Source organism: Oncorhynchus mykiss, chromosome 16 (assembly GCF_057628025.1).
Source record: "Oncorhynchus mykiss isolate SJ-2025 chromosome 16, ASM5762802v1, whole genome shotgun sequence".
Classification (NCBI taxonomy): Eukaryota; Metazoa; Chordata; class Actinopteri; order Salmoniformes; family Salmonidae; genus Oncorhynchus; species Oncorhynchus mykiss.
The window spans coordinates 54436098-54455619 of record NC_143037.1 but is presented as its reverse complement, the minus strand read 5'-3'; the positions used below and the strand labels follow the sequence as shown (position 1 = coordinate 54455619).

General features: G+C 42.8%; 1 protein-coding gene across 2 annotated transcripts in view; it reads right to left on the bottom strand.

The window, feature by feature from the left end:
• The window catches only part of cfap74 (cilia and flagella associated protein 74), a 49295-nt gene extending 31352 nt beyond the window's left edge, over nt 1-17943 (bottom strand). The window contains exons 1-19 of one of the 2 annotated variants that reach the window (XM_036947181.2): nt 17807-17943; nt 17486-17593; nt 17093-17183; nt 16645-16794; nt 16126-16224; nt 15680-15784; nt 15029-15202; nt 14324-14434; nt 14004-14106; nt 13319-13476; nt 12965-13187; nt 12522-12671; nt 11220-11384; nt 10979-11097; nt 5486-5552; nt 5300-5389; nt 4854-5051; nt 2532-2667; nt 2116-2270 (exon numbers count right to left, since the gene is read on the bottom strand). In XM_036947181.2, the coding sequence (XP_036803076.1) occupies nt 2116-2270; nt 2532-2667; nt 4854-5051; nt 5300-5389; nt 5486-5552; nt 10979-11097; nt 11220-11384; nt 12522-12671; nt 12965-13187; nt 13319-13476; nt 14004-14106; nt 14324-14434; nt 15029-15202; nt 15680-15784; nt 16126-16224; nt 16645-16794; nt 17093-17183; nt 17486-17588 (2397 nt within the window). In that variant the 5' untranslated portion in view covers nt 17589-17593; nt 17807-17943. The remainder of the gene's footprint in view (nt 1-2115; nt 2271-2531; nt 2668-4853; nt 5052-5299; nt 5390-5485; nt 5553-10978; nt 11098-11219; nt 11385-12521; nt 12672-12964; nt 13188-13318; nt 13477-14003; nt 14107-14323; nt 14435-15028; nt 15203-15679; nt 15785-16125; nt 16225-16644; nt 16795-17092; nt 17184-17485; nt 17594-17806) is intronic. The other variant, XM_090203255.1, reaches the window with a different exon arrangement.
• Between the last annotated feature and the right edge of the window lie 1579 nt (nt 17944-19522).

The following is a 19522-nucleotide window of genomic DNA, read 5'->3' as shown; positions in this document are numbered from 1 at the left end:
AGGGCTGGTTTTAATATAGTACCCTACATCTCATGCTAGTGATACAGATGTGAAACTTCAAAGTCATATAAAATCTAACTACAGTCAATGTTGGGTGTCATCCTCTGCACCATAACACAGGGATTTCAATAATAAGTTGTGGAAAGAAGAACACTTCAGTGTGGCACCTCACTCCAGGAAAGTTTCAATTCTCTGGGAGCACAATGTGTGTAAATGGTGGAAACACACACACACACACACACACACACACACACACACACACAAGGAAGCGGGAGAAGCAATGCACCATTACCCCCAAGACAGGAGTAATGAGCCCAGAATGAGCCAACAACTAGACAGGTAGAGACCGCAGGGCACATGACATTAGTGCACAAACCCACCATGGAGAGAGACAGAGAGAGATGACAGACTATCACTACAGAACTAGTGTGGATGTGTGTGTGCTGTAATTTTTTATGCATTTGTTCATATCTGATAATTCACAATTTTACGGATTCACACACAAAGACCAAGGCAGACATCTATCAATACAGAACTATACAGAGAAGTGGGGATGAAGAAAAGTTGTATCATAATAACAACAAAGGGTCCGATTTACATAGCACCTCTTATTTTCAGTTACTTACGTTCTTAACATACAGTTGAAGTTGGAAGTTTACATACACCTTAGCCAAATACATTTAAACTCTTTTTCACAATTCCTGACATTTATTCCTAGTAAAAATTCCCTGTCTTAGGTCAGTTAGGATCACCACTTTATTTTAAGATTGTTAAATGTCAGAATAATAGTAGAAAGCTTTCATTTCTTTCATCACATTCCCAGTGGGTCAGAAGTTTACATACACTCAGTTAGTATTTGGTAGCATTGTCTTTACATAGTTTAACTTGGGTCAAACGTTTCAGGTAGCCTTCCACAAGCTTCCCACAATAAGTTGGGTGAATTTTGGCCCATTCCTCCTGACAGAGCTGGTGTAACTGAGTCAGGTGTGTAGGCCTCTTTGCTCGCACATGCTTTTTCAGTTCTGCCCACAAATATTCTATGGGATTGAGGTCAGGGCTTTGTGATGGCCACTCCAATACCGTGACATTGTTGTCCTTAAGCCATTTTGCCACTTAGGAAGTATGCTTGGGGTCATTGCCCATTTGGAAGACCCATTTGCGACCAAGCTTTAACTTCCTGGGTTAGGGTTAGGGTTAGAGATGTTGCTTCAATATATCCACATAATTTTCCCTTCTCATGATGCCATCTATTTTGTGAAGTGCACCAGTCCCTCCTGCAGCAAAAGCACCCCCACAACATGATGCTGCCACCCCATTGCTTCATGGTTGGGATGGTGTTCTTCAGCTTGCAAGCCTCCCCCTTTTTCCTCCAAACATAACGATGGTCATTATGGCCAAACAGTTCTGTTTTTGTTTCATCAGACCAGAGGATATTTCTCCAAAAAGTACGATCTTTGTCCCCATGTGCAGTTGCAAACTGTAGTCTAGCTTTGGAGCAGTGGTTTCTTCCTTGCTGAGCGGCCTTTCAGGTCATGTCGATATAGGCCTGAACGTGTCTCCTTCCTGAGCGGTATGACGGCTGCGTGGTCCCATGGTGTTTATACTTGCGTACTATTGTTTGTACAGATGAATGTGGCACCTTCAGGCATTTGGAAATTGCTCCCAAAAATGAACCAGACTTGTGGAGGTCTACAATTATGAGGTCTTGGCTGATTTCTTTTGACTTTCCCATGATGTCAAGCAAAGAGGCACTAAGTTTGAAGGTAGGCCTTGAAATACATCCAAGGGTACACCTCCAATTGACTCAAATGATGTAAATTAGCCTATCAGAAGCTTTTAGAGCCATGACATCATTTTCTGGAATTGTCCAAGCTGTTTAAAGGCACAGTCAACTTAGTTATGTAAACTGTGAGTGGTTGAAAAATGAGTTTTAATGACTCCAACCTAAGTGTATGTAAACTTCCAACTTCAACTGTATGGACTAAAAATTGGACTAAACTTTTGTTCTTCATTCAACATTCCAGTCTCTTCTACAAAGAACTGGTGTTGTACCGTAGTAATTATTTTCCAGTGTTGATATAGCAACACTATAGCAGTTACTCAAAGGTGCTGTACCTCTCCGATGGTGATGTCACTGCTGCTGTCTGAGGGCTCTTCTGTGCTGGCCTTGAGGGCCGGGCCTCCCTCCTGCTGCTCTGAGGCCAGGCTGCGTCTTCTTGAGGCAGCCTCCACACCCCCCAGGGTCTCTGACACAGCAGGTGTCTGGGCCCCTAATACCACACACACACACAGAGACACGTACATACAAGCATGCATCCACACACACCCACTCTCCAATATTTACCATTGAAACCTTCCTTCCTCCTTTCCCAGAGGTGATCACTGATCTGACAAACTTTACTGACGACTGATAACATGAGCTTTGATATAATTATCAAAGCATCTATTAATCAGATTTTAAAAAAACATGCTGAGTAGAGTGTAACTGTTTCATTTTTTACACATCAAAGACGCATGTGTGCATCAATTACCTGACTGTTTGGAGTCTGAGACTAGCAAGGGTTCCTGACTCTTCCTCTCTGATTTGAGTTCTCCTGAGTCCCGTGATGCAGGGCTCTCCTGGCTGTCAGAGGCTGCTGCTATTGAAGTGCTCCTTTCCTGTGAAAGCTACACACACAAGCACTTATCAAATCAAATCAAATTTTTTGTCACATACACATGGTTAGCAGATGTTAATGCGAGTGTAGCGAAATGCTTGTGCTTCTAGTTCCGACAATGCAGTAATAACCAACAAGTAATCTAACTAACAATTCCAAAACTACTGTCTTGTACACAGTGTGAGGGGATAAAGAATATGTACATAAGGATATATGAATGAGTGATGGTACAGAGCAGCATAGGCAAGATACAGTAGATGGTATCGAGTACAGTATATACATATGAGATGAGTATGTAAACAAAGTGGCATAGTTCAAGTGGCTAGTGATACATGTATTACATAAGGATACAGTTGATGATATAGAGTACAGTATATACGTATGCATATGAGATGAATAATGTAGGGTAAGTAACATTATATAAGGTAGCATTGTTTAAAGTGGCTAGTGATATATTTACATCATTTCCCATTAATAAAGTGGCTGGAGTTGAGTCAGTGTCAGTGTGTTGGCGACAGCAACTCAATGTTAGTGGTGGCTGTTTAACAGTCTGATGGCCTTGAGATAGAAGCTGTTTTTCAGTCTCTCGGTCCCAGCTTTGATGCACCTGTACTGACCTCGCCTTCTGGATGATAGCGGGGTGAAAAGGCAGTGGCTCGGGTGGTTGATGTCCTTGATGATCTTTATGGCCTTCCTGTGACATCGGGTGGTGTAGGTGTCCTGGAGGGCAGGTAGTTTGCCCCCGGTGATGCGTTGTGCAGACCTCACTACCCTCTGGAGAGCCTTACGGTTGAGGGCGGAGCAGTTGCCGTACCAGGCGGTGATACAGCCCGCCAGGATGCTCTCGATTGTGCATCTGTAGAAGTTTGTGAGTGCTTTTGGTGACAAGCCAAATTTCTTCAGCCTCCTGAGGTTGAAGAGGCGCTGCTGCGCCTTCTTCACAATGCTGTCTGTGTTAGTGGACCAATTCAGTTTGTCTGTGATGTGTATGCCGAGGAACTTAAAACTTGCTACCCTCTCCACTACTGTTCCATCGATGTGGATAGGGGGGTGTTCCCTCTGCTGTTTCCTGAAGTCCACGATCATCTCCTTAGTTTTGTTGACGTTGAGTGTGAGGTTATTTTCCTGACACCACACTCCGAAGGCCCTCACCTCCTCCCTGTAGGCCGTCTCGTCGTTGTTGGTAATCAAGCCTACCACTGTTGTGTCGTCCGCAAACTTGATGATTGAGTTGGAGGCGTGCGTGGCCACGCAGTCGTGGGTGAACAGGGAATACAGGAGAGGGCTCAGAACGCACCCTTGTGGGGCCCCAGTGTTGAGGATCAGCGGGGAGGAGATGTTGTTGCCTACCCTCACCACCTGGGGGCGGCCCGTCAGGAAGTCCAGTACCCAGTTGCACAGGGCGGGGTCGAGACCCAGGGTCTCGAGCTTGATGACGAGCTTGGAGGGTACTATGGTGTTGAATGCCGAGCTGTAGTCAATGAACAGCATTCTCACATAGGTATTCCTCTTGTCCAGATGGGTTAGGGCAGTGTGCAGTGTGGTTGAGATTGCATCGTCTGTGGACCTATTTGGGCGGTAAGCAAATTGGAGTGGGTCTAGGGTGTCAGGTAGGGTGGAGGTGATATGGTCCTTGACTAGTCTCTCAAAGCACTTCATGATGACGGAAGTGAGTGCTACGGGGCGGTAGTCGTTTAGCTCAGTTACCTTAGCTTTCTTGGGAACAGGAACAATGGTGGCCCTCTTGAAGCATGTGGGAACAGCAGACTGGTATAGGGATTGATTGAATATGTCCGTAAACACACCAGCCAGCTGGTCTGCGCATGCTCTGAGGGCGCGGCTGGGGATGCCGTCTGGGCCTGCAGCCTTGCGAGGGTTAACACGTTTAAATGTCTTACTCACCTCGGCTGCAGTGAAGGAGAGACCGCAAGTTTTCGTTGCAGGCCGTGTCAGTGACACTGTATTGTCCTCAAAGCGGGCAAAAAAAAACTTACAAAACCCCTATACCACTGTCCAACACTGGTCAGAGCAGTGTCTATTGGATATATTCAAATTACAGTGCACGCCACTAACAAGAAAGCCGGACACAGGAATCAATTGCTCATGGTAAAAAAGTTTATATTACTGTAATGTTTCTATAAACCTGATATGGCACAGGGACATGCATGTGACTGGGATCATGGGTCAGGGTCTCACCTCGGTGCTGGCGGAAGAGGCCTCAGACAAGGCATGAGCCTGGGCTTGGAGCTGGGACTGCGCTAGGCTAGGGCAGGGGGAGGAGACCACGGTGAAGCATGTCCCCAGGGCCCCCCTGTTGGTCAGGGTGATAGCCCGGGAAATGGTCTGGCCCACCACGTGGGTACCAAAGACAATGAGGTCGATGTCCACAGACAGCTAGGAGTCATGAGACACAATGAAAAGGTGCATAAGTACTAAGAAAGCACATGGATGAGGTACACAGTATTTGAGAGGGTACATTTGTAGAGATGAATATCCCAAGATTCTAAATGCAATACTATACATAAGGAATATAAGAATTGAGGGCTGTGTGCAGCCATTTTAGGAAATATGCAGATGACAGCAGGTAGTAGGATACTAAGATAAATGGGCACTCCTCAGACGAGGTCCTTCTTAGTACTTACATCACATTTCTTAATGGTACATCTGATGGGCACAGAGAAGGGGCCAGCTGCTGACACAAACTGGACCTCTCCCTTCAAATCCTTATTCATCTAGAAGGACAGCAATGGTGATCATTTGATAGGAAGGTAAATAACTATTGGAGACAGATGGGTATGCTTGTCTGTCTGTTTGTCTGACTGACTCACCATTGGTTGAAAAATGACCTGCATGTCACAGGCCATCCCAGCTGATATTGGACCAGGAGGCTCAAAGCTGAAACGGAAGATTCAACCTAATTCAAACAAATGCATCTCACACACAGTGGGATATACAGTGCATTCGGAAAGTATTCAGACTCCTTGGCTTTTTCCACATTTTGTTTCGTTACAGACTTATTTCTAAAATGATTATATTGTTTTTTCCCCCTCATCAATCTACACATAATACCCCATAATGACAAATCAAAAACAGGTTTTTAGACAGTGAAACATCACGTTTACATAAGTATTCAGACCCTTTACTAAGTACTTTGTTGAAGCACCTTTGGCAGTGATTACAGCCTCAAGTTTTCTTGGGTATGATGCTACAAGCTTGGCACACCTGAATTTGGGAGAGTTTCTCCCATTCTTCTCCTCAGATACTCTCTAACTCTGTCAGGTTGGATGGGGAATGTCGCTGCACAGCTATTTTCAGGTCTCTCCAGATATGTTTGATCAGGTTCAGGTCCGGGCTCTGGCTGGGCCACTCAAGGACATTCAGAGACTTGTCCCGAAGCCACTCCTGTGTTGTCTTTGCTGTGTGCTTAGGGTCGTTGTCCTGTTGGAAGGTGAACCTTCAACCCAGTCTGAGGTCCTTAGAACTCTGGAGCAGGTTTCCATCAAGGATCTCTCTGTACTTTGCTCTGTTCATCTTTCCCTCGGTCCTGACTAGTCTCCCAGTCCCTGGCGCTGAAAAACATCCCCACAGCATGATGCTGCCACCACCATGCTTCACCGTAGGGATGGTGCCAGGTTTCCTCCAGACGTGACGCTTGGCATTCTGGCCAAATAGTTCAATCTTGGTTTCATCAGACCAGAGAATCTTGTTTCTCATGGTCTGGGAGTCCTTTAGGTGCCTTTTGTAAACTCCAAGCGGGCTGCCATGTGCCTTTTACTGAGTAAATGGCTTCCATCTGGCCACTCTACCATAAAGGCCTGTTTGGTGGAGTGTTGCGAGATGGTAGTCCTTTTGGAAGGTTCTCCCATCTCCACGGAGTAACTTTGGAGCTCTGTCAGAGTGACCATCGGGTTCTTGGTCACCTCCCCTTCTCCCCCGATTGCTCAGTTTGGTTGGGCGGCCAGCTCTAGGAAGAGTCTTGGTGGTTCCAAACTTCTTCCATTTAAGAATGATGGAGGCCACGGTGTTCATGGGGACCTTCAATGCTGCAGACATTTTTTGGTACCCTTCCCCAGAAGGGCGGCAGGTAGCCTAGTGTTTAGAGTGTTGGGCCCGTAACCGAAAGGTTGCTAAGATCGAATTCCGGAGCTGACAAGGTAAAAATCTGTCATTCAGCCCCTGAACAAGGCCGTCATTGTAAATAAGAATTTGTTCTTAACTGACTTGCCTAGTTAAATAAAAATCTGTGTCTCAACACAATCCTGTCTCGGAGCTCTACGGACAATTCCTTCGACCTCATGACTTGGTTTTTGCCCTGATGTGCACTGTCAACAGTGGGACCTTATATAGACAGTTGTGTGCCTTTCCAAATCATGTCCAATCAATTTAATTTACCAATCAAGTTGTAGAAACACCTTAAGGATGATCAATGGAAACAGGATGCACCTGATCTCAATTTCGAGTCTCATAGCAAAGGGTCTCAATACTTCAGTTTTTTATTTGTAATATATTTGCTAACATTTTTAAAACCTGTTTTCACTTTATCTTTATGGGGCATTGTGTGAAAATTGATGAGGAAAAAAAATATTTAAATGAATTTAGAATAAGGCTGTAATGTAATAAAATGTGGAAAAAGTCAAGGGGTCTGAATACTTTCCAAATGCACTGTAAAATAACAGTTTACATGAAAACATTTTATGATCTGCACCAGCCATTCATACTGCAGACAGACATTTCAAAGCCATTGAGACAACACAGCATGATATTCTCCATACTCAGTGGAATTATATTGCAGATCCATTTACACAACGATTGTGAAAATTTGGCCAGATCATATTAAACATTATGGATGCATTTGAGGCAGATTGAAATGGCAACATAGTGTGTGTGTGTGTGTGTGTGTGCGCGTGCGCTAATTGCTAAGTTCCACGTGCTAAGTTCCACGTGCTAAGTTCTGTGTAAAAAGCAAACAAGTAAGACAAGTTCAAAATGAAAAACAGCAACATTCTACAAAAAAAGCATCCAGAACTATTTCAATACTAAAGGATGTTGTGTCTGCCGGGAAAGAAAAGGAATATAATTGAAAACAGGGGGGTCAAAAGTTGACATTAAGCTGTTATTCAGATATATGATCAGCACAACATAACAGGTGCAAAGGTTAGCATTCAATTCTTAAAGCTACTGATGTAAGAAACAGTATTCAGAAATTCCTAATCAATTAGGAAACATATGTCTGATATTGTATAGCCTACTAGCGCATACTGATGACCACGTTTAAAAAAATGATCGAGGCAAAAGCCAGTATCCCAAATATTCAATTGCAACATGGGTATCTGTTGACACATGCCAGACATAGCCAAGAGATTGCCCTGGAGCACTCCAAATGTTCCAGCCTCCAAAATATATAAAAGGCTACCCAATCGATACGGTGGAGCAAAAAGGCCGCAGGAGAATTTCTCAAAATTCAATAGATAAACAATGAGTTGGAAAAAACAACCATAAGCACAACAGTAAAGAAGACTGTAGAGCACAAGCTGGGAATCAGTATCAAACTGTTGTGTGATTATGGCTTAATGATTCCAATTATTATACAGTATATTGCTCTCATGTCACATAGACTTGAGCTGAAACCCATTTTGAGTCTGACACAACCAGGCTCAACCAATTTGACTAGACTAGTTTTGGAGTGACCTCTTTTTCCAATGACAAGGGAGTGTTTTTGATCTGGACAGTCCTCTGGCAGAGAGCCTAGGAGAGGTGGGCTGAAATGCTCCCTGGATCCCATTCCTCACCCCTCTCCAAATAGGACATACTGTAGATCAAGGTTCCCCAATACGTGGTCCTCTGGGGATTTTATTTGGTTTTCTAAGAAATATATTTGTATTATTATTATTTATGTTGTTGTTGGACATAAAAGACTAACATCACCAGGAAATCAACTCAAAATTATATTAATTTTCGATTCGAATTTGTTCTGATTTTGGGCCTGTCAATCACACCTATACATACCCTATATTATGTCTTAATTTACATACTTACATCAAAATCCATTAAAATACTAGTGAGAGAAATCACATGTCATATCATGCTATTTCAAATAGATAGAAATCAGATTGACTTTCAGTAGTTCCAAAGACAGTCGACAGTAGCCTGCTGTGCCCTGGAAATTAATGAAAGAGGCCAAAATGGGCACGCTCACAGGCAGGATCACAGAACACAACCAACATCTGTTGTCTCAATAAGAGGAGTCACACTTTAACAAAGTATGTACTATCTACTGTATCTACCTATACCAAGGTTCCCCAATAGGAGGCCCGCGGGCCAAATTCCGCCGGGAGTGATTTTATTTTTGGGGATATACATTTATTTTTTTGATGTTGGACATAAAATACTGTAAAATCACTAGGAAATCAGCTCAAAGTGATAATTTAGGAAATCTGTTCCCAAGTATTCCCACGTGTAAATAGAGAGGCATATGTGATCGTATCCCAATGTAATCAAGGTTTGTCAAATACTAAATCTGTTTGGGATTATTGCAGTCAATTTGCAGTGTGCAAATTATTTATAACTATGTTCTGCCCCCGACCATTCACTCAAGGAAAATTCTATCCCACGGCTGAATGTAATTGGGGACCCCTGACCTACAATATCTGACAGTCTGCTTTCTAAATGCCATATGAAGGCATGGAGGGAGGCAGTCTTTCTAGGTTCAAAATAATAACATATAACAATAATAATGTTTTCAAAGAAAAAAGAGAACAGTTCACTAGGGATTGAGTGTTGAGTGAGACCATGTTGAAGACGTGTGGTGAACAGTACAGCAAATCAGCCCATATTTACAGTTAGACTAAAAATATATGGCAGGAGCCCATAGGTGCAGTATGACTGCCTGGCATATACATTATCAAACCCTCCTGGGTGACACGGATCCTATAACAAATCAATTAGCACTAGGTAGTTCCTCAACATTGTTAACACCAAAACATGCCTGATGGCTACATATGGTGCTGTGCCAAAACATGAGTCCTGTCACATTAACCAGAGGAGAGGAGCCATATGACAGATTCTGAGTCAGGTGTCCATTTTGGAACACTCTCTGGCTTAGTCTTAGGCATTAAAAGCACTGAAGGATGTAAGTAAGCCAAATTGTTTATTTAAAAAAATGTTTAAGCTGTAAAAGTGCTGCATTTTAATGTGTATAACGCCTTAGTAACGTTTGGCAGAGCCTGGGCAGTCCACCTAGCAGAGTCCCAGCAGTAAGGCTAAAACATGGCAGAGAGAATCAGCCCTGGCACACACACAGCTATGCTGGGGGGGAAGAGAGTTGGGGAGCCATTTTTAGAATTTCAGGGGGCGTCGAAAGAACGATGGACGGGCGTGTAAAAATCATGTTCTTGGTTAACGTTTGTCTACCGCTGAGCAAATGTTGATTTCAGATACTTAACCCCTGAACATAATGGTCATTTAAGGCCTTTTAAATAACATTTTAAAAGAATAGTCCTCCAAAACAAAATACTAAATTCCACATTACATAACAGTCCCCAATTTATTTTTATCAATCACAACAACCATATTGCTTGCATTATAGTACATTATAGCAATTCATCCCCATTTTCACCATTCCATTAAGGCATTCAAATCTACCTTTTCAAAAGTGATACTACAGCGTACTATATACCCAATGAAGGATCCTCCTCCTCTGGGTCACAGTACTGGTGGATGATAGGCTGTGGCACTGGCACCTCAGAGTAATGGGCGAGCTGAGCTGAACGGCTCACTGAGAAGTAGAGTGTGTGTGTGGAGTCGATGTGTGCAGACAGGTCCTGCCAAGGCTCCAACCAACCCAACCACGAGACACTGACTGGGCTCTGAGCAAGCAGCAGCCTGGGAGGACGAGGTCTTAGTTCACTCACCGAGGCAGAAAGAGCAGAGGCCCTCGTAACTGCATAAAGTCAGAGTTATCTCACTATCTCTCTGGAAAGGGATAGTGAGTGGTGTGGGACCCACGTGTAACACTCATCCCTCCTTTGTTTTGTGGGTGGGAGGGATGGAGGCTCAGGACAAAGAAACACATTACCAAAACTGAGCTAGTGTGTAGGCTTTGCGAGGGGGTGGATGCTCGAGGAGAAGTTGTGCAGACCCAACCAAACATCTAGGATCAAATTACCCAACCTTAAATTGTTCATTTGAAGGATTGTAAAACAATTTGACCCTAGACCCATACATTAACTGTTCCCTGTTTTTCTGAGCGTACGAGAAATGAGTAACAGGTTTTGAATCTGTTCCAATTCAACCTACGATGGAACTGAGGCTATAACGCTCACCTTATAGAAATGAAATCCATCAGATCCATGGTGACACCAAGTAACTTGCAATAATTGGTTGTGTAGCTGACATTAGTCAAGGTGACCTTCTTCTTGTACACCTGTCCCACATCAAAATCCTGCAACAGTATTTGGATTTGTGAAATACCTGCATGTCATTTTGTCTGAAATGACTGTACAGTATGAAATAACTGCATGTTCCGCAATACAATAAATAGTTACACAATGCAGAACAATGTACCTTGAAGAGGATGACTTCTGGCTTGCTGATGAAAGGTGAGCCTTTAAATTCCTTCCCCTGTATAACTCTTTTACCAGCCACTGGAGGTTTCCCCACCGGCAGCAAAGACATATCTCGTCTCTCTGCTCGCGACTGTAATGATTTAGCATCTTCATTTGGAGTGCTCTGGACAATCAGGGGGAAATGAACACCAATTCAGGTCATATTTCAAAGTTGAAAAATATATATATATTGATATACTACAGCTTGAATTTTAAACAAACAGATATAACATTTAGGCATATTTTTCTTTCAAAGCCATATTGGCACAAGAGGGCATGGCCAATGCAACCAACACCATGCCATGGAACAAATGAAATAAACAATATGTTAACAATTATTTAGAGGCAGCAGCTCTAAATTCACAAGTACAAGACAGTAGATAAACTCTACAAACAAAACATTAATAGTGTATGATTGTATTTAGTAGTTGCATAATATGTAGTGTACTGTAGAGACTGGCCTGTAGTTATTGTCTACCAGTGGAGACCATTCTGAATTCTCATAGACAGGCCATTCATGTCCTGCTCAGTTAATCAAGGCAGGCAAGGCAGCATCCAGACACAAACAAGACAAGACATCAGCCTTTGAGGGAAAGCACAAATGTGATATGCATTTAGGAAAATTGCAGTGATTTCAGTCTCACCCTCAAGAGTTAAGGAGCTGAGTAATTTTGGCCTATGGTCCTTTTCTCATTACAACTCAGCTCCCAATCCAAACCCAACCCAATGTGTCGTGATGTTATGAGGACATCATTTGCAGAAGTGCATGTGAAAAGTAAAAACCTTTCCGCATGACTTCTCGCACACAGGACTATCTGGCCTGAATGACTGTCATGTTCCGTTGGAGGCTTCCAAGGCACCAGCAAATGAGAAGTGATGTCTGTCGCCATGGATCTCAAGAGTGGGATAGAGGCAGTAGAGGCAACCCACTGCTGCTGGCTGGGGAGTATTAGAGCAGTTCTAAAGCCGTCCGTTCTCCTGTTCTATAGAATGTGACCGAGAGGTACCAGTCCCAGTTTAACATTTATTTCTCACTTACTATTTCATAGTTCTCAATGGTCATTTGTATTTCCAGATTTACCACAAGCCTATAAGGCTTGATTGACTACACTATAAAACAAATTACTTATGTTTACTATACTTATGGATATACATTTATTTTGAGATGGAACACAAAAGGGAAATAGAGTTGAGCATCATGTCTAATCTCAAAATGATTGTATTTGTGAGTTGATGATGATGTGTGTCATTAAAATGGTACCTGGTGAACTTGACGTATCTGGTCCCAGAGGCCAGTGAACTCAGGCTGCGCCAGGCTGTCAGTGAGGCCCTGCTCCTCCTCCAGGTCCCTGCTCTCCTCCTGGTCAGACAGCTCTGATGAAGAGCTGCTGTCACTAAACACTGTGTCCTGCTGGGAAGGACATGAGGGGATGTGTGGATGCTCATGGTCAAAAACAGACACATCAAGCTGTCACAACGTGCCTTTAGAGTGAGATGTGCAAAACTCTCTGCCCACATACATACATACATACGCACATGCACACGCATACACACACGACAAGAGGGTATTATATACCCTACTACTGCTGTGAAAAATAGGCAACTATTTATGGAGTTTTCATGTCATGTGTACCAATTTGTTTTATTAGACTCTTGTTTCAGCAGTCTGAATTCTTCATCTTCAACTGTGATATTTCCACTCACTCGTTTTCTTTCCTCTTCCTTTGTTTCTGCCGGCTGTTGATCAAGGCTCTGAAGGAGCTTCTCTGGAGATCTCTCGTGCCCTGCCAACCTCTCCACACGGCTGACTTGGGTGGGAGGGATCAGCAGAGCATGGTGCCTCTTACGTCTCTCTAACAACTCCTCTTCCAGCAGTAACTTGGAGACAATTTCCACCCGTTTGGATTTCTGCTTCTCCTGAAATTCTCTGAAAAATGACCACAACGACAAGCCATTGTGAGCAAAATAGGATCATATTTCTCCTTGGCACGTTATTGTGAGAAGAAAACACCCACTCGTTGAGTGGGAGAGAGAAGTAGATTGATCAGAAGAACACACTCTTTCTTTCGGTGGAATTCCTGGAGCTTTTTCTGTTGGTACATGTACTTGGTGCTGTTGATACCCTGTGTCTGTAGGGACTCTCTCAGCTGTCTCTCCTCCTCCTCTTGTCTCCAAGCCTGGGCTCTGGCCTTCGTCTGTTGGGCTCGCAGGCTCTCCTGGAAACAACACAAATGTAGAGTGAACAAGGTCAAGGAGGGATGACACTTTCCCTTCGTTCCTGAGGACAAAACACAAACTAGGCTTTCAGTAAGAATAATACTGACGCTTCTTTAAGCAGGGAATATAATGTGTGATTTGAGAACAATGATGCAATGATTGTAGTAATCAATTAGAAATTAAATTCTGCAGTGAGGGCTTCATCACACTGTGTTCACTCCACTAATACAGTAGCAATTGGTCAAGATTATTACACTACTAAATCGTACAAAGAGGTCCAAAATGTATTCCAGCTTAATACAGTAAATCAGAACAAATGTCCGTCCATTGGAAGGCAGAAGTAATTGTGTCACCTTGTGTTCATGACAATGTGACGATGCCCATTGCTATTTTCCATTATGCTGGACCCTCAGAAACACGAGCTAGGAGCTGAGGACCAGCGCTCTTATCTTAACTCTACTCAATGCTTAAACAATATCCTTGGGCCGTTTCATGTTCACCCTGAAAAAAAGTGTCCACTGCTTACTTGGGTGCATGCAATGTTGGCCTTCAATGACAGGACTGCCTGCATCCTTTTCTGCCTCAGCCCTCGACTCTGCTGCTCGTTCTCTGCCTCTTCCCGATGCATCCTGGACACAAAAGGGACATAGCGATCACTCAAGAGCGAAGGAGGGTGCATACATTAATTTGATGTTAATTCTAAACTTCTACGGGATATCTGGTTATCAACTCTCTTACGAGTTCATAGCTAAGTTCAATACATTCTATATGCTAATTTTATAGGTGTAACCTGTTGATAGGTTGAACACAGTTGTTACCTGTTGATAGGTTGAACACAGTTGTTACCTGTTGATAGTCTCTTTTAGATACAGCGCTGCTTTCTGGCGGCTAGCCTGCGACAGCTCTGTGGTCCTCTGATAGTCAGTCTCCTCTTCCTTCTGTGTGGCCGCCTGCCTCCTGTTAACAGACAGACAACATCACGTTCAAACGGAAGGAATCTTTACGAATGACAAACAAATTATCTCAGGAACATTAGACTAGGCTACTGTGTAGCATTTTTTTGTATGTCTATACAGTTAGATTAACCTGGGTCATGACAATATTATGGAACATTTTATCATAACTACCATGCATGGCACTCTGTATGTAGTCTTTCGTGACAGACATAATGATTAAAATGTAAACGTGATAACTTGTATTGGTATTTATTATGGATCCCCATCAGCAGCTACTCTTACTGGTGTCCAGCAAAAATTAAGGCAGTAATATACATTATAATAAAGAAAATGTATGCATTAAAATACATTTTACAACATTTTCACAATACATTAACTGTGTGCCCTCTGGCCACTACTCTAGTACAACACACAATCCAGGTGTACGTGTGTGTATGTTATGTATGTTTGTATGTGTGTGTTTGTACCTGTGTGTACAAAGTTTCTGGGTGTCGAGATGACTTTGTATGTGACATTAGTATTGTCTAGTTTGTGTGCAATAAAGTTATGTTGCTCACAAAAAAACGAACAAATCAAAAGGAGTGAGCTGCTTTACGCTTTGAGGCACTGTGTCCGGAGCTGCAGGCTCTGGGTGGAGGTGTACTCCTTCTGCAGCCTGGCCTCCCCTCTCTGGGCCTGCAGCGCCTGGTAGGCCTGCTCCTCCTCCTGCACCTCCACACGGAGGAGGGAGAAATGACCCATTTCCACCTCCACCTGACACATTTCCAGTCTGTAGAGAAAGGGGGAGCGGTTGGATGGAGAGGGGGGGATGGAGAGGAGGGGAGGGGAGAAAGGAGAGAGAGAAAGGGTGAATGGGGAGGGAGCAGAGCAGAGAGCGAGAAAGGGGGGGGGGGGGGGGCAGGGATGGTCAAGGATGAGAGTGGTGCTAAAGCTAGTAGTCAATGTGCAGCACTATGAAATTCCAGCTGGGAACTGAAGAACTCAAGTCTGCAAGGAAAATGGTTTGTTCTAATGGGAGCTTGTGGCATTTGAATCAAATTGCTCTTGAAAAAGCATCTTGGATGCAACAATAAACATCTGTTTGAAGAAAGAATTATAATTGCAAGTAGCAGAAGTATTGTAGAAATTTGCCCAGCTGGAATAGCACTCAAAGGGTGAATATCTCTTTAGGATAGATAAACTTGGCAGTCACTTTGAAGCCTTGTAATGGGGCCTAAATCATGCTGCTGCAGTAGTGCAGACTCACTCATGATCCCTCAGAGTGGTGGCCACATGTGACTCCAGCTCCTCCTCTTGCTGTAACTCCTGGCACAGGCGCTTGTGCTGGGCTCGGAGGCGAAACACGGCCGCACTGCATGAAAACAAATGGGTGCTAAGAGACATTGTATTTGTTACCTAAGTGTTGTATAAAAGAAGATCATTATCATCTAATTGTTTTATTTGGATCAAGTCAAAAACAATCCCATTAACATGGGGATAAAGAGGTCATCAGCTGGGGCCATAAATATCAAGCGTCTCAGAGTAGAAGTGCTGACTTAGGACCAGTTTTGCATTTTAGATCACAATTAATAAGATAACATGGACAGGGGGAGGGGATCTGATCCGAGATCATCACTCCTACTCTTAGTCACTTGATACAGTACATACGCCCTCTGACCTGGCTATATCTGGGTTTGCTTTGTTTGTGCCTACCTGTTGTCGTCCTCTTTCTGTTGCTCTATCTCCTCTTCCACTCGAGCTCTCTGCCTCTCCAGCTCAGAAATATGCAGACGGCAAACTTTGAGCTCCTCTCTGGAAACCAAGAAGTAAAGGCAAAACACTGCACTAAATCTACAACAAACTACAATGTGAAAAGCTCTCATTATGACAGTCACAAGAACATTCAGAGACTGTTAGCAAGCTCATTGGGTGCTTAATGGCTTTCTGTAACACAAAACAACAACAAATGTAGACACATTATCGGAAATGCTTCCTCTTTGGCTGAAATTATTTTAATTTTAATAGTCAAATCAATGAATTACAGAGATGGTCCCTTGGTTTAAGGCAGGACTAAAAAGAGGGCATTGGAATGTCTTTGGGCAGAACAAATCTTTGATTTGTGTTAAGGTGGCATACAAAGGTCTGATCCTTGCCAAACACAGGCCATGTCCCAAATTAAACTCTATTTCCTTTATAGTGCACTACAAAAGTATTTTGGATGCAAACACAGACCTGGCTTTCAGCACGTTGTGCTCCTTCTGTCGGTGGAAGCAGTCCAGCTGGTCCAGGTTTCTTCTCAGCTTGAACATCCGTGCTGTCTCAGCATAACTCTTCTTTCCACTACGTCCGCCATCCTCCCCAAGGTCGTCATCATTATCCGCACTTTGCAGATTAAAGAGACATTGGCTAAGGTTTGGTGAATGGTCAAGAATGGATCATTTTTAATAACATGGAGTAATCTAACAATATAAAGCACACCACTATTAATGTAAAATAATTTCTTGATAATCCTTCATCTCATTCCCAGACACTTGCGCAATAGTCTTGGAATGAGGTTAGATAATCCTAGACAAAATATTATTATAAGTAAAAAGTTCATCATAAGCCAAAAGCGGTATGTTGTATAATAAAGTGGAATATTTATCAAATCATCTGTCCTCAAAGCAGCAGAGACACCCACCAGTTAGTAGCATCTAACTCTAAAGACAACTCTGCTGCATCCGTTGGTTGTGCTGGATCCTCTCTGAAGGTCTCCGCTCTTGTGCCTTCATCTGAATTTGTGGGAATACAACTTTATAATGGCTAACTAGCTAGGCTACCGTATGTTTGCATTTGCATGCATTTGTGATTAAGGCCCTACAAGACACATACAGAACAACAAATGTTAGACCCTGATGAAGACAGCTTGTCTGTCGAAACGTTGGATATTGGGTTATTCAATTATTGCATCTGAGCTCCTAGAGTGTGCGGCTCTCCTTAAATGTAAGTGTTCTACTCCGCTAGCCAGCACCATGCCTAACAGGTGTGCGTTTATTTCGCCTCCAAAACAAATGTTAGACCTAGAGTTAGCTACCTCCTGTTTCCTCATCTTTCCAAGTGTCGACTGGAGGATATTCAGAATGAAAAGATGAGATGGAGACTTCCTCTGAAGGACTATCCCTGGCAGGTACGTCCATAAGACCTAAATTGAACAACATTGGTCAACAGAAATAACTTGAAATGACAAAGAGCTCACAGACCTATGAAACATGTTCAGGTAGATAGGCGTTTGCAACAGCCAACCCGGCTAACTAGCATTGTACAAACGAACTTGCTAGCGAGCTAACCTGAGTTGAACAAGTAGTGTGCATGTGGCTACTTTAAAATGTTATCTTATCTTGATTGACTGTGTTACCTGGAGATCTTTCTGCAACTTCGAAGTCGCTAAATGTGTAACTTGCAGGCTAGCTACTGTCTTCTCTTGTTTGAACCGTCAAGCCACTGAACAGCCAGCTGCTAAACATGTGTGTTAGTAGTGTTTCCATGGACACCAGAGAGGGGCGGAATATATACCGTGAGATGTGTGTGTGGGTTCTTCTCCCCATTTCCCTTTTTTCAAGCCCATATGATGCAATATTAATTTGCTTTCATCAGAGGAAAGGTACAGTAGCTAGTGTGTTAGACTGTCCATATCCTCTATCTGGTATTATCTCCCTCTCCCTCTTCTCCCCTCATCTTCCCTCGGGAGAGTGGGAGAGCAACACTACAGTAGATCGGTGGGTGAGTGACAGAGACATCCAGAAGAAAAGCTTCTGAGTCATTAAACATTGCCATTTTTTCTGTAAATCAGCAGATCCATTAGTTATAAATACAGGTGATAATATTTAACAATATTTATTCCATTTGCTACTGTACCCTTTAAAGGTAGACTCAGCTAATTGACTTTGCAACGAGCAGCGAGATATTGAGATGAGCGAGTATCTACACATGTGCATGGGTTTGCTTCACACTGTTCACAGCATGGTAGCCAGAGTACCACAACAGCAGAGAAGTTGAGCCTCGCGCTTCAATGATCTTAGTTGTTGTGGAAATTAACCCACTATGCTGTTTATTTTCTGCATCTACGTCATATGGCTGAGTCTACCTTTCAATAAATATCCTAATTCCAAGTTACCTGCCCGCTGCGGAGAGGTGCATTACTAGGATTTTGAATTTTCTTTGTGTATCTTTGTTAAAAAAATGAATAATGAAATTCATGTCATTGAAACATATGATGTTTATGTTACCATTGTAATAATACAACTGTATAATTTAAGTAGGCTGTACTTGGGACTTGTATTGAAATAAGTAGGCGAACATACAAGTATAATAGCTAGGATGCTTATGAGCATATTATGTGAGTGTATTGTCAACAATTTCATGAGTGTCTTGACATTGACATCCAAATGCCTGCCTATAAAAATGTACTACACCCCGCAGTTAAGCGTTAACTTGAGGGAGAGTATAGCCTGAGTCATAAAATCAACTTATATCATTTTGACCTACATACAATCCACCTCAATCATGACTTCTTTGGGCAGCTCTGAGCGGCTTATGCAAGATCATTATTTGAATTTCATCTTTAGGTTTAATGGACTGTGAATCATTGGTGTGAGACTCTTCGCCCATTTTGTTTTTAAATGCATTGATTATCTAAATTTAACTGACTAAACGTGTTAGTTAGAAGATTGCCTTCTGTGTCATAGGACCTTGACAAAAACAAAAAGGGAGGCTGAGGCGTTAAATTCTGATGTACATGTTCACTCACTGAAGAATTTATTATGTTACTTTTGAAAGATTATAATGAACATCTTACATGTATTTTTTCTGGACTGATAAAAATCAACACCAGCTCAGCAGAATTTTTGTTCAGGGTTTGAAGTGCAAGCTGGAAGAAAAAGAAAGATAACATCTTGGGGTTTATGTAAATTTGGTAGCCTATGCAGGAAGCCATTTTTAGTCCGTATAGGCATACAAACAATTTCTAAAATGCAATTACTCCTGATTTTGATCCTAATCTATGTCACTATGCACAAAGGCCCAAAAGAAACAGATTTGCTGACACATGAGGAAAAAGGCAAGGCATGTGACC